The 11,201-nt window shown below is 40.2% G+C and overlaps 2 protein-coding genes across 13 annotated transcripts; one reads left to right on the forward strand and one right to left on the reverse strand.

The window, feature by feature from the left end:
- The first annotated feature begins 1,573 nt into the window (after window positions 1-1,573).
- LOC125764609 (uncharacterized) lies at window positions 1,574-9,482 on the forward strand. Of its 12 annotated transcripts, none has more exons than XM_049428997.1 (6): window positions 1,574-1,799; window positions 4,988-5,391; window positions 6,443-6,791; window positions 6,862-7,256; window positions 7,333-7,454; window positions 7,551-9,482. In XM_049428997.1, exons 2-6 carry the CDS (start codon window positions 5,106-5,108, stop codon window positions 8,322-8,324), a joined length of 1,926 nt encoding a protein of 641 aa, XP_049284954.1. In that variant the 5' UTR covers window positions 1,574-1,799; window positions 4,988-5,105; the 3' UTR covers window positions 8,325-9,482. The 12 variants fall into 12 exon arrangements, with proteins under 12 accessions (XP_049284954.1, XP_049284961.1, XP_049284957.1 ...); XM_049429004.1 differs by lacking the exon at window positions 1,574-1,799 and adding an exon at window positions 1,892-1,910; XM_049429000.1 differs by lacking the exon at window positions 1,574-1,799 and adding an exon at window positions 1,895-1,985.
- Window positions 9,483-9,935: 453 nt separating this feature from the next.
- LOC125764611 (PITH domain-containing protein GA19395) lies at window positions 9,936-11,040 on the reverse strand. Its single transcript, XM_049429015.1, has 3 exons — window positions 10,574-11,040; window positions 10,278-10,504; window positions 9,936-10,196 (listed from the first exon to the last, which is right to left on the reverse strand). The coding sequence occupies exons 1-3, from the start codon at window positions 10,766-10,768 to the stop codon at window positions 9,986-9,988; spliced, it is 633 nt and encodes a 210-aa protein (XP_049284972.1). The 5' UTR covers window positions 10,769-11,040; the 3' UTR covers window positions 9,936-9,985.
- Between the last annotated feature and the right edge of the window lie 161 nt (window positions 11,041-11,201).

An 11,201-nucleotide genomic window follows, 5' to 3' on the forward strand; every position in this document is an offset into this window, starting at 1 on the left:
TGAGATTTTTAACCGATATTGCTGAAAGTATGGAAAAATTTACATAAAGTCTGGTAAAAATTAAAAATAAATGTCTTTCCAACATTCTGACTGTATAGCTGTATACTAGTGATGGGTAAATCCGACAAAAAAACGGAATCGCTTCCGAATGACTCCATAAATTTTGGAAGCGGCTCCGGAAGGTAGGTGCAGTACTCCAAATTCGGAACCGTCCGGAACCGCCCGGAGCCGTCCGGAGCCGTCCGGAGCCGCCTAGTCGGCAGCCGGAGCCGTCGGAATCGTCGGAGCCGTCCGGAATCGTCGGAATCGTCCGGAACCGTCCGGAGCCGTCCGGAACCGCCTAGTCGGCAGCCGGAGCCGTCGGAATCGTCGGAATCGTCGGAATCGTCCGGAACCGTCCGGAGCCGCCTAGTCGGCAGTCGGAGCCGTCGGAATCGTCGGAATCGTCGGAGCCGTCCGTAGCCGCTAGTTATTGCTAGCGCTTTATTTTTTTAAATAAAGATTGCTTTATTTTTTTTATTTTTACCAGATTGTATAAAATTTGCTGATAGTGCAATAATCTAGGTTATATCATTGCCAACTAGCGGCTCCGACGGCTCCGGACGGCTCCGACGATTCCGACGATTCCGACGGCTCCGGCTGCCGACTAGGCGGCTCCGGACGATTCCGGACGGTTCCGGACGGTTCCGGACGATTCCGACGATTCCGGACGGCTCCGGACGGCTCCGACGATTCCAACGGCTCCGGCTGCCGACTAGGCGGTTCCGGACGGCTCCGGACGGTTCCGGACGATTCCGACGATTCCGGACGGCTCCGACGATTCCGACGGCTCCGGACGGTTCCGGACGGCTCCGGACGCTTCCGACGATTCCGACGGCTCCGGCTGCCGACTAGGCGGCTCCGGACGGTTCCGGACGATTCCGACGATTCCGACGATTCCGACGGCTCCGGCTGCCGACTAGGCGGCTCCGGACGGTTCCGGACGGTTCCGGACGATTCCGACGATTCCGGGCGGCTCCGGACAGCTCCGGGCGGAATCGTGGTTTTAACCTAGCCGGAATCGGAGCCGGATTTGCTATGCTCGGAAGCGGTTCGGAGCCGTGGGTGCGATTCCGAGAACCCATCACTACTGTATACCCACAACACACAAATCGTGTAAAATATATAGAAGAGTATAGAAGATTTTATTCCTTGACTCATTGTAAAAATTGTTATAGTATGGAAAAGATTAATTAATATTATATTTTTTAATTGTAGTATGATCAGACATTACAAAATTGATTTCTCTCTTAATTTCTCTCTTAATTCTTAGCAACCTTAAGAAGTCTTAATCTGCCATTTGTAGGATTCTTCAAACCTTATCTGGATAGTCAGTTTTGCGTAACGGCCTGCAAAAGGAATCAACTTCACTATAATTAATTAGATTTATTTCACTTTTCTATCAGAAGTTACACATGATGGAATAATGATAATTTAGAGCAAAGGATTATTAACCATAAGGATACTGTTTATAATGAAATGAAAGTGCTACTTTACTATAAGAACAAATATCTTGGATCACTATCTTTTATTCCTTTTATGTCAAAATGGTTCTAACTACGAAATGCTCTCACAGATTTATACTCTCCGTAACAGCAAATCTTCGCATGTAACCTTTTTTGTTGTTAGCTTTCCTACAAACAAGACCTCATTCGATCATGCGCACGTGCAACAATGCTCAAATTCTCGACCGGATTGTCGTAATGTTAAAAGCTACCCATGTAGTCCCTACATCCACAGCTTAGACCAGCATCTGTGAGGTAATTCATGGGTCAAAGTCGCATTAAAATATCCAGAAATATAGAAAGTTCTTTGTGAAATGTTACTGGAAAATCTGCAAATGTTACTTCACCTTCCGTGTGTGACAATGTGTTCGTGTAGTTTATGTGTCGATACAATTAAATTACATTACATGATGGAAACAGAAAATTAATCCTACAATTAATGTGAGATCCCTAACAACGTTGTGTTTTGAGAAAACTTGTGGATAGAAAAACGCATTGATCAGTACATGTTCAAGTAGATAAGAAACTAGCGGAATCGTTCAGAATTAATCTATTTACCTTACGGTATTGCACGAATTGTACGTATTGTATCTTCTAAAAAGATATTTTTACCAGTGCTTTTGGTTTGAGGATGAAACTGCAACGTAAATTATTCACACCTGTACGCCGGTAAGGTGCAATCCAGTGTGTAGGATGAATAGAGGAGCCGGTGGTCGGACGACACAATGAATGAAACTGCTTCCGACAGTTCTCTCCAGAGCTGCTCCCAGAGCGAAGGGTCGCTCTCAGTCATTGTATTACACACTGTGAGGAGAATCGCATCACTAAAGGTTGTGAGCACTCTACAAATAAACGTCTCTACGGCCAACCAAAACACAACGCCTCCACAGTTGCAGTACAATATTTACAATCAAAATGTGTTCTGCTGGTTAGTTTGGGATTGTTGCCAAAAATTTTATAGCTACCTGGTACGTTAAATGTGCAAGTGCAGTTTGCAACCACAAGTTCAGAAGAAAACATTACTTATACTAAGGCAGCACACATTCGACTGCCGTGCAATATGCGAAGTGGTGCAGCATTCCAGACAAGAGCGTAATACAGTGAAGTTCTTAAAATTTTCTCACAACGCTATGGTTTACATGGATTTCATCTGTAATTCCGCCGGTTATTACACAGGATCCGGTTTCGGTAGATCCGGTTTTGTTGGGGTCCCCATCAAACCGGTGTACTTCATTATTAGATCATCATCACCTTCCATTTCACTGGGGGATCGCGGAGGGTTGTGATGCTGCAACTGTGACGTTCACATATTGTGACTAAGATTCGAGTGCACAGGTAGCTGCTAGTGGTGAGCAATTAATCAATCGGTTCTTAGTATCAGTCAGAATAATGTTGCCGTTGAGCAACTGAACCGATTAACATCGCACGTTACATTTGAGCGATAATTGCTGGGCTGTATTCACATTCACTTTCAGGAACTTCCTTAGAAAGTAGAATTCAGAATATTTGAAGCAAAACGCCAAGCTATTACTACCTGAACAAATATTTATTGTGGTGCAATTGTGTGTTTATGTAATTAATTACGCGACATGAAGTTATGCAGTTTTTCGTCTAAAAATTTAACATTAGCTCAACTGTAGTTTAGTATGCTAATATTACGTTACACAACAACACAGGCTAACATTCCCACTAACAGCAAAACTTATTACTAACTCATCTACTAGGGATTTAGTATTTAGTTTGATTCATTCGCGAAATACCTTGCAAAACTCATTACGATTAAATACATTCAATGAGCGAAGGAATTGATTGGATATCCAGATAATAATTGAAGCTTGCTTGCCGACACAGCATCGAGGCTAGGTGTTCCATAGGGTAAATTGCTAGAAAGTTTCAAGGTTAACTTTCTTCGCAGTGAAACAATGCAATCGATCTTTTGACTTGCATCGTTCCATAGCACCCCGGCCACAACCAACGTGTGTATGCACTTAGCACATTTCCTGGTAAGTGCTGCGAACGATAAGTACCATTAGTTTTACCACGTGCCATCATTTTGTCCAAAAACTCGCACTATTGCAGCCATTGTACCAGAGTCTTGTCTGTGACGACACATCATCGACACAGTTTGCTGCTGTGTGCTAGTCCGCGCGAGAATCCACACACTGTGTATAAAATCCACGGCACGCTTGCAACAACTTTTCAGTCCAGTTTCTAACGTGATCGCAGGCAGACACGCATGCTGCTTGTTCTCGGTGGGATAGTCAAGTGTCGACAGTATGGTATAAAGTAAGCAGATGTTAAGAAACGGCCAGTTCAGTTCTGTGTAGCACTAAATGTTCTACTTAGAACACACACTAGTGCTTTGAAGGCGTAACGAGTTTGGTGACTAAATTTAAGTTAGTGTGGAATGTCAGTCTACTGATTAATGCATTCAAATAGTTGCAACAAATGAACGCGTTTTCTCTTTTTATCCATCCCACACCCCCTTATGCATGATATTGCAACTCAGCTTCTCTAACGGCAACCTTCGGAAGAGTAATAGAAGGACATTGTGGTAAATGTTGGAAGTGGATATTTCAAAGAATTTAACTAGCGAACCGTTCCGTTTCCTTGAGCCTTCAACGTGATGTGTCGATTGGTAAATGTTCGATTTAAAAAAAAGTGATTCTAAGTGATATTATCGAAGAGGTCAAGTAGGGTAGTGATAATATCGTATTTATTTCTACATGAATATGAAATAGTGCACCTAATGTACAACTACAGCGTAAAATAAACTATAGCAAGAACCTACATTTTCAATTATCGTTTTTTCGCAAACGGTACAAATAAACGATCTCAGACTCGCAATTTTGCCGGTTCTCCCAAAGATATTGCCGACCAGGCCGTCGACGGTTGCAGTGCAGGCACAGCATCACAGCATTCGGCCTAAACCGGGCGCGCTCATCGTTCGCTATTATTCAATTGAAGTTCATAATCAAACCCCTGTTTCCCCCACCACGCCACTGCTCATCGAGGATCACTGATCGTCGCACCAGACACCAGATAGAGTTTTGTGAAGCTCACCGTAGTACCTTTAGCATAAGACCGTAAATGAGATACACACTACGCACTTCCTCGCATCTTTAGTGGAGACCTACAAAAAGTTGCATCACCAACATAGCATGATCACCAGCAATATGATCGTTTATGCTAATGGTTAATGTCGACTGAGGTCGCCCTGAAAGGAAAACTCGTTTCTTCTGTCGCTTGAAAAATTGTTAACGTTCGCCGGTCCATTCCGAATATGATTTTTTTGACAACATACATCACAGAAGCTATCAACTACACGAATAACATAGAACATTATTCTTCACATAGGTGGGAAGAGGACTTGTTTTTGGGGTTTGCATTACTGTTTTCCACACTTTATGGAATAATTGAAACCCTTCAATTAAACCTTCCAGTGCATTAATAACATCGTGAAGCAACTACACAAAACCACAAAAGTGACACTCCCGTTGTAGTGCCAATCGTTCGTCTGAACAGCCTCCAACACAGAAACTATACACGAAAAAAAGAACAATGGCCAGCAGTGCTAGACGGAAAGTCGCCGCCAGGTTACGTGTTACCGTGGCCATCGTGTTCCTCCTGGGAACACAACTTGCCGCAAGTGTGCAAGCAAGTGAAGACGAATTACCGGTCGTCAGTTACATCAATCGTGAAGCATCGGGAAAGAAAATTTTGCCTGATTTTACATCGATCCAGCTTGGTGAAAGCGTTCCTGAACAATATCGTGCAGCAGCAAACAGGTTTGCACGATTGTGGAAGGAACATGTGACCGGAATCAAAGGATACGATACGCTTAAAGGTAAACAGTTTAAGAATGTTATTTTTTTTTGGTTTTTTGTTTGCTCTATTCTCGTAACATCATTAAACTCATAATCAAACAATTGTATTTCTTACTGATTAATATTACGTTGTGTGAAACATTTAAACATTTTGTTTCGTCTATGTTGCATATTTCATCGATGAACGGACCTTAAAAATAGAAACGTATTACTTCACTTCCTCGCCGTTTGTTTTCCAGCTTTTTTTTATTAATGCGTTCGAACGTAGTCAACCAGTCAAATTGAAATACACAAGCTTCAACCATCATTCTTGATTAATTATTCTTTACACGATTTCTGCATTGAATCGCTTCCACCTCAAAACACGTTACATACAAAACGTAAGGGAAGCTACGATTGGTGCAGATGCCGAGTACTTGGGTCACCTTTAAGACTAGATAACGTGATCGTACAATAATGTAGGCCAGTAGTGTAACGTTGCGCCTTGAATTGTCGACGTAGAATACTTGTTTTTGGAGTTATATGCGAGCTAGTGGCAAAAAGTTCCAATGCACTTTCAGTTAGGATATGTTTTTTGTCTCTTTCTCTTTGTGGGTTTTATTTTTATATTGTATCGGAAATGATTTACTGTCGTCTAATATATTTTCAATAAGCATTCCTATTAATAACTAAGGTGAGGAAAAATCAATAAATGAAGTACTTCATTACAATTTCAAAACCTTCCAAGATGTAATGCACTCATCAAGGAAAGCAAGTCTTAGAAAGGACAACGGCTTTTATGAGCTCGATTTGCATTTGTGCAGTCATATATTAGAATGCTACAAATCGTATGTAGGTCGGTATGTCGCTGAAACGCTGTCAGAAATTTTACGACCATGTTCCGCATAACATATCATAAAAAATCCTTAAATATTGAAAAATGTTGTTATGAGTTATGTACAATAAATAAATAAATAAAAAGTCCTAAATAAAAGAAACACCATACCAATATTTAAGAAGAATATCGTAGAATAAACATATAACATATACCAAAAAAAAAGTCTAACCTTTCCATGGTTTTGTTTTATCTAGATATCCCATTTACGCTAATAGTACCGGATAAAATAGACGAGACTGTTTTCGGTGGAAATGAACCAAAAATACGAGAATTCCTTCTCGAGCACGTTGTTCCCGGGGCACTGGTAGAGGTGAAAGATCAAAATACCTACCTGAATCTAAACCAGCATCCAGTTCACGTGAATCTATCCTGCTTCGACATGTTGATGGCGTATGAAATTAATCAAAGCGCTAAGGTACTCACCAAGCGCAACATTACCGAACATCTCAGTTTGGTGTTCATAGTCGGCAACTTGACAGAATCGGATGTTCATAGTTCGTCCACAAATAAATTCAATAAACGAAATATTCAAGAAACAAACCGGTAAGGTTGATATGCTACGCGACCGTAAATATCCTCCCGCTAATGGTAGTTTTGCTTTATTCATCCACAGCTACAATGAACCACAGAGGCTGGAAATGAAAAATGCCACCAAAGAACTTGCATCAAGCAAAGAAAACAAAATTGGACAACATTTGATGAACTTCCTGGCTGGCATGAAATCGGGAACCAAGGTTTTCCAGCACTTTCTTTCCAGTTCCAACCTAAGCAACCTGATGGACGACAGCTCGTACATGGTTTTCATTCCATCCGACACTGCGTTTCAACGGTGGCACCCCATCGACTGGGGCTTCTATCCATTCAGTGTACAGGAGTTTACCGAAATGGTTCTCCGTAATCACTTCGTACGCACCAAGCAACCGCTTCGCATGGCGGATCTTCGAGTGATCCATACTGATCAACGATACAAAACCCTTGGCGGAGAGTATATTGTACTTAAGAACAAACGTAAGTGGAATCTGAGCTGCTTTATTGCCTAAAGTACTACTAAATGATATTTTACTGTAAATTACAACCATTTCAGCTTCTCCCAATGTGAACAACGTTACCATTTTATCCGACTATACCCTTTCGAATGGTATCGAAGTTTTCATACTATCAGAAGTACTCTTCGTTTCCGAAGCAGTGGTCTCACGGTTGCATCAGGTAAGTAACTGAAAAAGCTGCTTCATGGTTTTCATTTCTAAGCATAAATGTAATCCACTTTCTTGGATTTTTCAAATTCGTTTATCGTTTCCCCAGATGCACAAGGACAAAGAAACACCGCCCCTGTTGGCATTCCCTTGGTTTGGCGCTCAGTTTTTGTCCCATTCATTCCTAGCGCTGGAACGTGACACACGGTTCACACAAATTACTCGGTTTCTCAATACGGCAGAAATTGCACAGTTCATTTCTGGCTCAAATTACACCTTTTTCGTACCGACTGATGAAGCGTTTGAACGGTATAGTTTTGATTTGCTTCCGGACAGTGTACTCGCTTCGGAAAAGGGTATCAAAATGTTGCTGAACCATTTCATTCGGGGCAGACTGTATGATCGCGATTTAAAAGATGGAGAATTGATTGACACAATCGGTGGTATGCCTGTAAAAATTCAACGATCGTTCGAAAACACTGTTCGGGTTAATTCCGCCCGCATTGTAGAATCGGAAGTGTTTGTCTACAATCTAGGAACAATGTTCTACATCGATGATGTACTGTATACCGATTTACTAAAGGATGAAGTTAAAGCAATTACAGATCTCAAGAACGTGGATAGGAATGTTCCGGAAAGTATTGGTGGAAGCGATGCTTATACAACGGAACAAAACCCACCAGTGACCGATCGACCGACAAGTACCACGTTCCGATCGTTGTACGGTCTGCTTACGACCAATGCCGACGTTGAGCTAGTTCCTTTGGAAGTTACCGAATCGAGCAAACGAAACAGTGACGAAGACAGCGCTCAGTTTCAGGATGATGAAATCATTACACCTAAAGCGCTTCCTTTGAGATACTTCTACAACCCAAAGAAGTAGATGTCACATATCATGTATGCTCCCATTTTTTCGATCAATTTGTGCGCTCGCTCGACACCCAGTTTTATGTCCCGCTAGCAATGTTATCAATCTTCACGCAGTGTACAATCTGCTCTAAGCACATACAATTTAGTAGACGGACAACAAAACTGTTCCGCAAATGGAATGTTTGCTACATTCCTGTTTAGTTTCCTTAGAAATTTTTGGTACGTTTTTCTGCCGTTCATACTCCATACGCAAGTAAATAGAAGCCTATTAGCGGTATTAGTGTCTGAACTTTTAGAAACGAAAAAAAGTCAATCAATGAATGAACTCGATCATTACAACAGTAGGTACACTTGAACGATTATTACCAGTAAAAGTTTGCAAACTTAAAACTTTAATGAACAATAGTGTAGAATATATTACCAACAACTAGCAACCAACAGTAACGGTTAATAATCTGTAGATTATTCTGTAAAGTGATTCAAGGAAGTAGATTCAAAAGGCCTATCGATGTAAAACCTCACAAATGAGGCGCAGGAAAGATATTATGAAATAGCAAAAACCAACAATAATCTGCTCGCCAGGTAAACGAAGCATTTTATAGTAGCGAGGCAGTAAACTGCTCATTCAATAAACAGTGCTATTCCGTTACTTGTAACATTTCAGCAAGTGTAAATTGGACAGCAGATCAGCATTATAGTACCCCGTTAATTCGTGCCGAGAGAACAGAATATCAGTGAACTTCACACTCAACAAGGTACTAGAAACAGGCATCTCATTAAGTTAAGTGCAATAGTAATGCATTGCATCTTCTTCTTCTATAACAACTATTTTCTCTATTTATTCTATTTATTTCTGTACAATTTGAATTCTTTGTTGCTTGTTCGAAGCGAATTTCTTTTCTCTGGTATTTTTTTTCCTTACTGTGATTCTAAATATTCATTTTTTATGTATTGCATGAAATATCTTTTTTCCGATTCAAACATCAAAAACATATCAAATACTAAGTTACGGAATATCAATTACCATTAAGACGCATCATCATAACATGATGTGTAATGTTATTTGCACAGTTTGAATAAAATCATCAAATATGTCAATAAACTTTAGTTACTTTGTACGATTTTTAAAACATTGGAAACAAGAAATCAATAAACATTTATGAAAATATGATAACGAAACTGCTTTACATCTTCAGGAAAGAAATGATATGAATTATGTTCTGTATTTGATGCAACCTTCCAACTATCTCTTCTACAAACGGTCTAACTTATAGCATTGAGTTAATCGATTTCAGTGTTCCAAAAAGTTCAATTGTCAATATTGTTACATAAATCGACGTTATTTTGCAGTTTATGAAATTGTGAAAATTTTTCAAGTATAAAAAAATGCCATATTAATTAGGTTTCTGAGATTCACCCCGGGTGGTGTTTTGATAAACGGCACCATTTCCACACGACAGGATTGGGTATCAAATCCCATCCGGACCGTGTCCCGGAGCAAGGACTAAATATCTAAAATACTTTGTAGGATTCTAAATCCACCATCTCCGATGGACATTGTCTTTTTTCCGAATAACGGAAAAACTGCAATGATTGTCACGATAATTAAATGAACAAATGTAACTTTTGTTGTGATTCAATATATTTCCCGTCAGCTAATGCCCGTCAGTTACATTATTGAATTTGATGATTTACGGAATCAAAAACATCATTTTTATGATCCGAAACGTTCGGGCGTGCTTCGTAAGTGCAAATTGTCACACCGTGATGATGAGCCTCACTAAATTCTCCTTTCAAGCCTATGTAATACACGGTGGTACTATCGCCTCCATAATTGGTAGGAATATGTAATGAAAGATGGTGCACGTTTGAAAAAGTCACAACTCTAGAATACAAAAAGAGAATAAGATTATGGTAATCAACGATACAGACTAAACTTAATTAACACTATTTCAAATATACTTACTTCGTAGTATATTCAATCACACCATTCGCATCCCTTTCCAATGCAAATTCTTGATCGGCTGTTACAGACGTTTCATCGAATGTCATTTTGGGGCGATTCTTAAACAAACGCATTTTCTTTGGATGAGATTCATCATCCGCCCCAATGATGATAATTCCTTTTAGTTTCACATTACCGGTAAAAGGTATGTTGAATAACAACTCCTCGTCGGCATCACTTTTGACGAACTGGAAGTAAATTTGCAAACAATTAGCTTTAATGTACTAATGTACTATTTTACCCACACGCAATCGTACCTTATCGTGGGACAAACGCTCATTATACGGTTTGAATACAGTCTTTCCGGATCCTTCTAGCTCCTCGTTCAAACATTCTACATTGTGCATGTCAATTTTCTCGTACAGGCTGTAATGTATACCTATTTCCAGTTCGTTTTCAATGCCCAAAGCTTCATGCCCGCATCCACCACCATGCGAATGTCCATGCGACATTATTGAATAGCTTTAAAATCTTATTTTATCGCAACAACAAACTCACTCGACTAGAGAAACTGCTTTGAAACATAAACAATCACTTGAAGAATACAAGATGACAGTTCACAATTTAGACTTTTGTTTACATTTCCGCTGCCATTGTGAATGGTTTTGTTTACACTACGAATTGAGTTGAAGTTGAATCGACCATCCCAGAATACACTTCACTTTGAAATATCCGTTACACAAAAATCCAATATGCTTTGCAAATTCAATCCATCGAGAGGAATAGAACTTTGCAAAAGTACTTTTCCTTCTTCCTTGCCGTGAAACTTTAGTACTACAATCGTATTTACGTATCAAATACTACAGTCCTTTAGCGGTCTCGACTTGCTCAAGATTAAATATTGTCGCGTATCCATTGTGTATTTTGGATAGCGTGGCGAAGGCG

Source organism: Anopheles funestus, chromosome 2RL, assembly GCF_943734845.2.
Source record: "Anopheles funestus chromosome 2RL, idAnoFuneDA-416_04, whole genome shotgun sequence".
NCBI classification, from domain to species: domain Eukaryota; kingdom Metazoa; phylum Arthropoda; class Insecta; order Diptera; family Culicidae; genus Anopheles; species Anopheles funestus.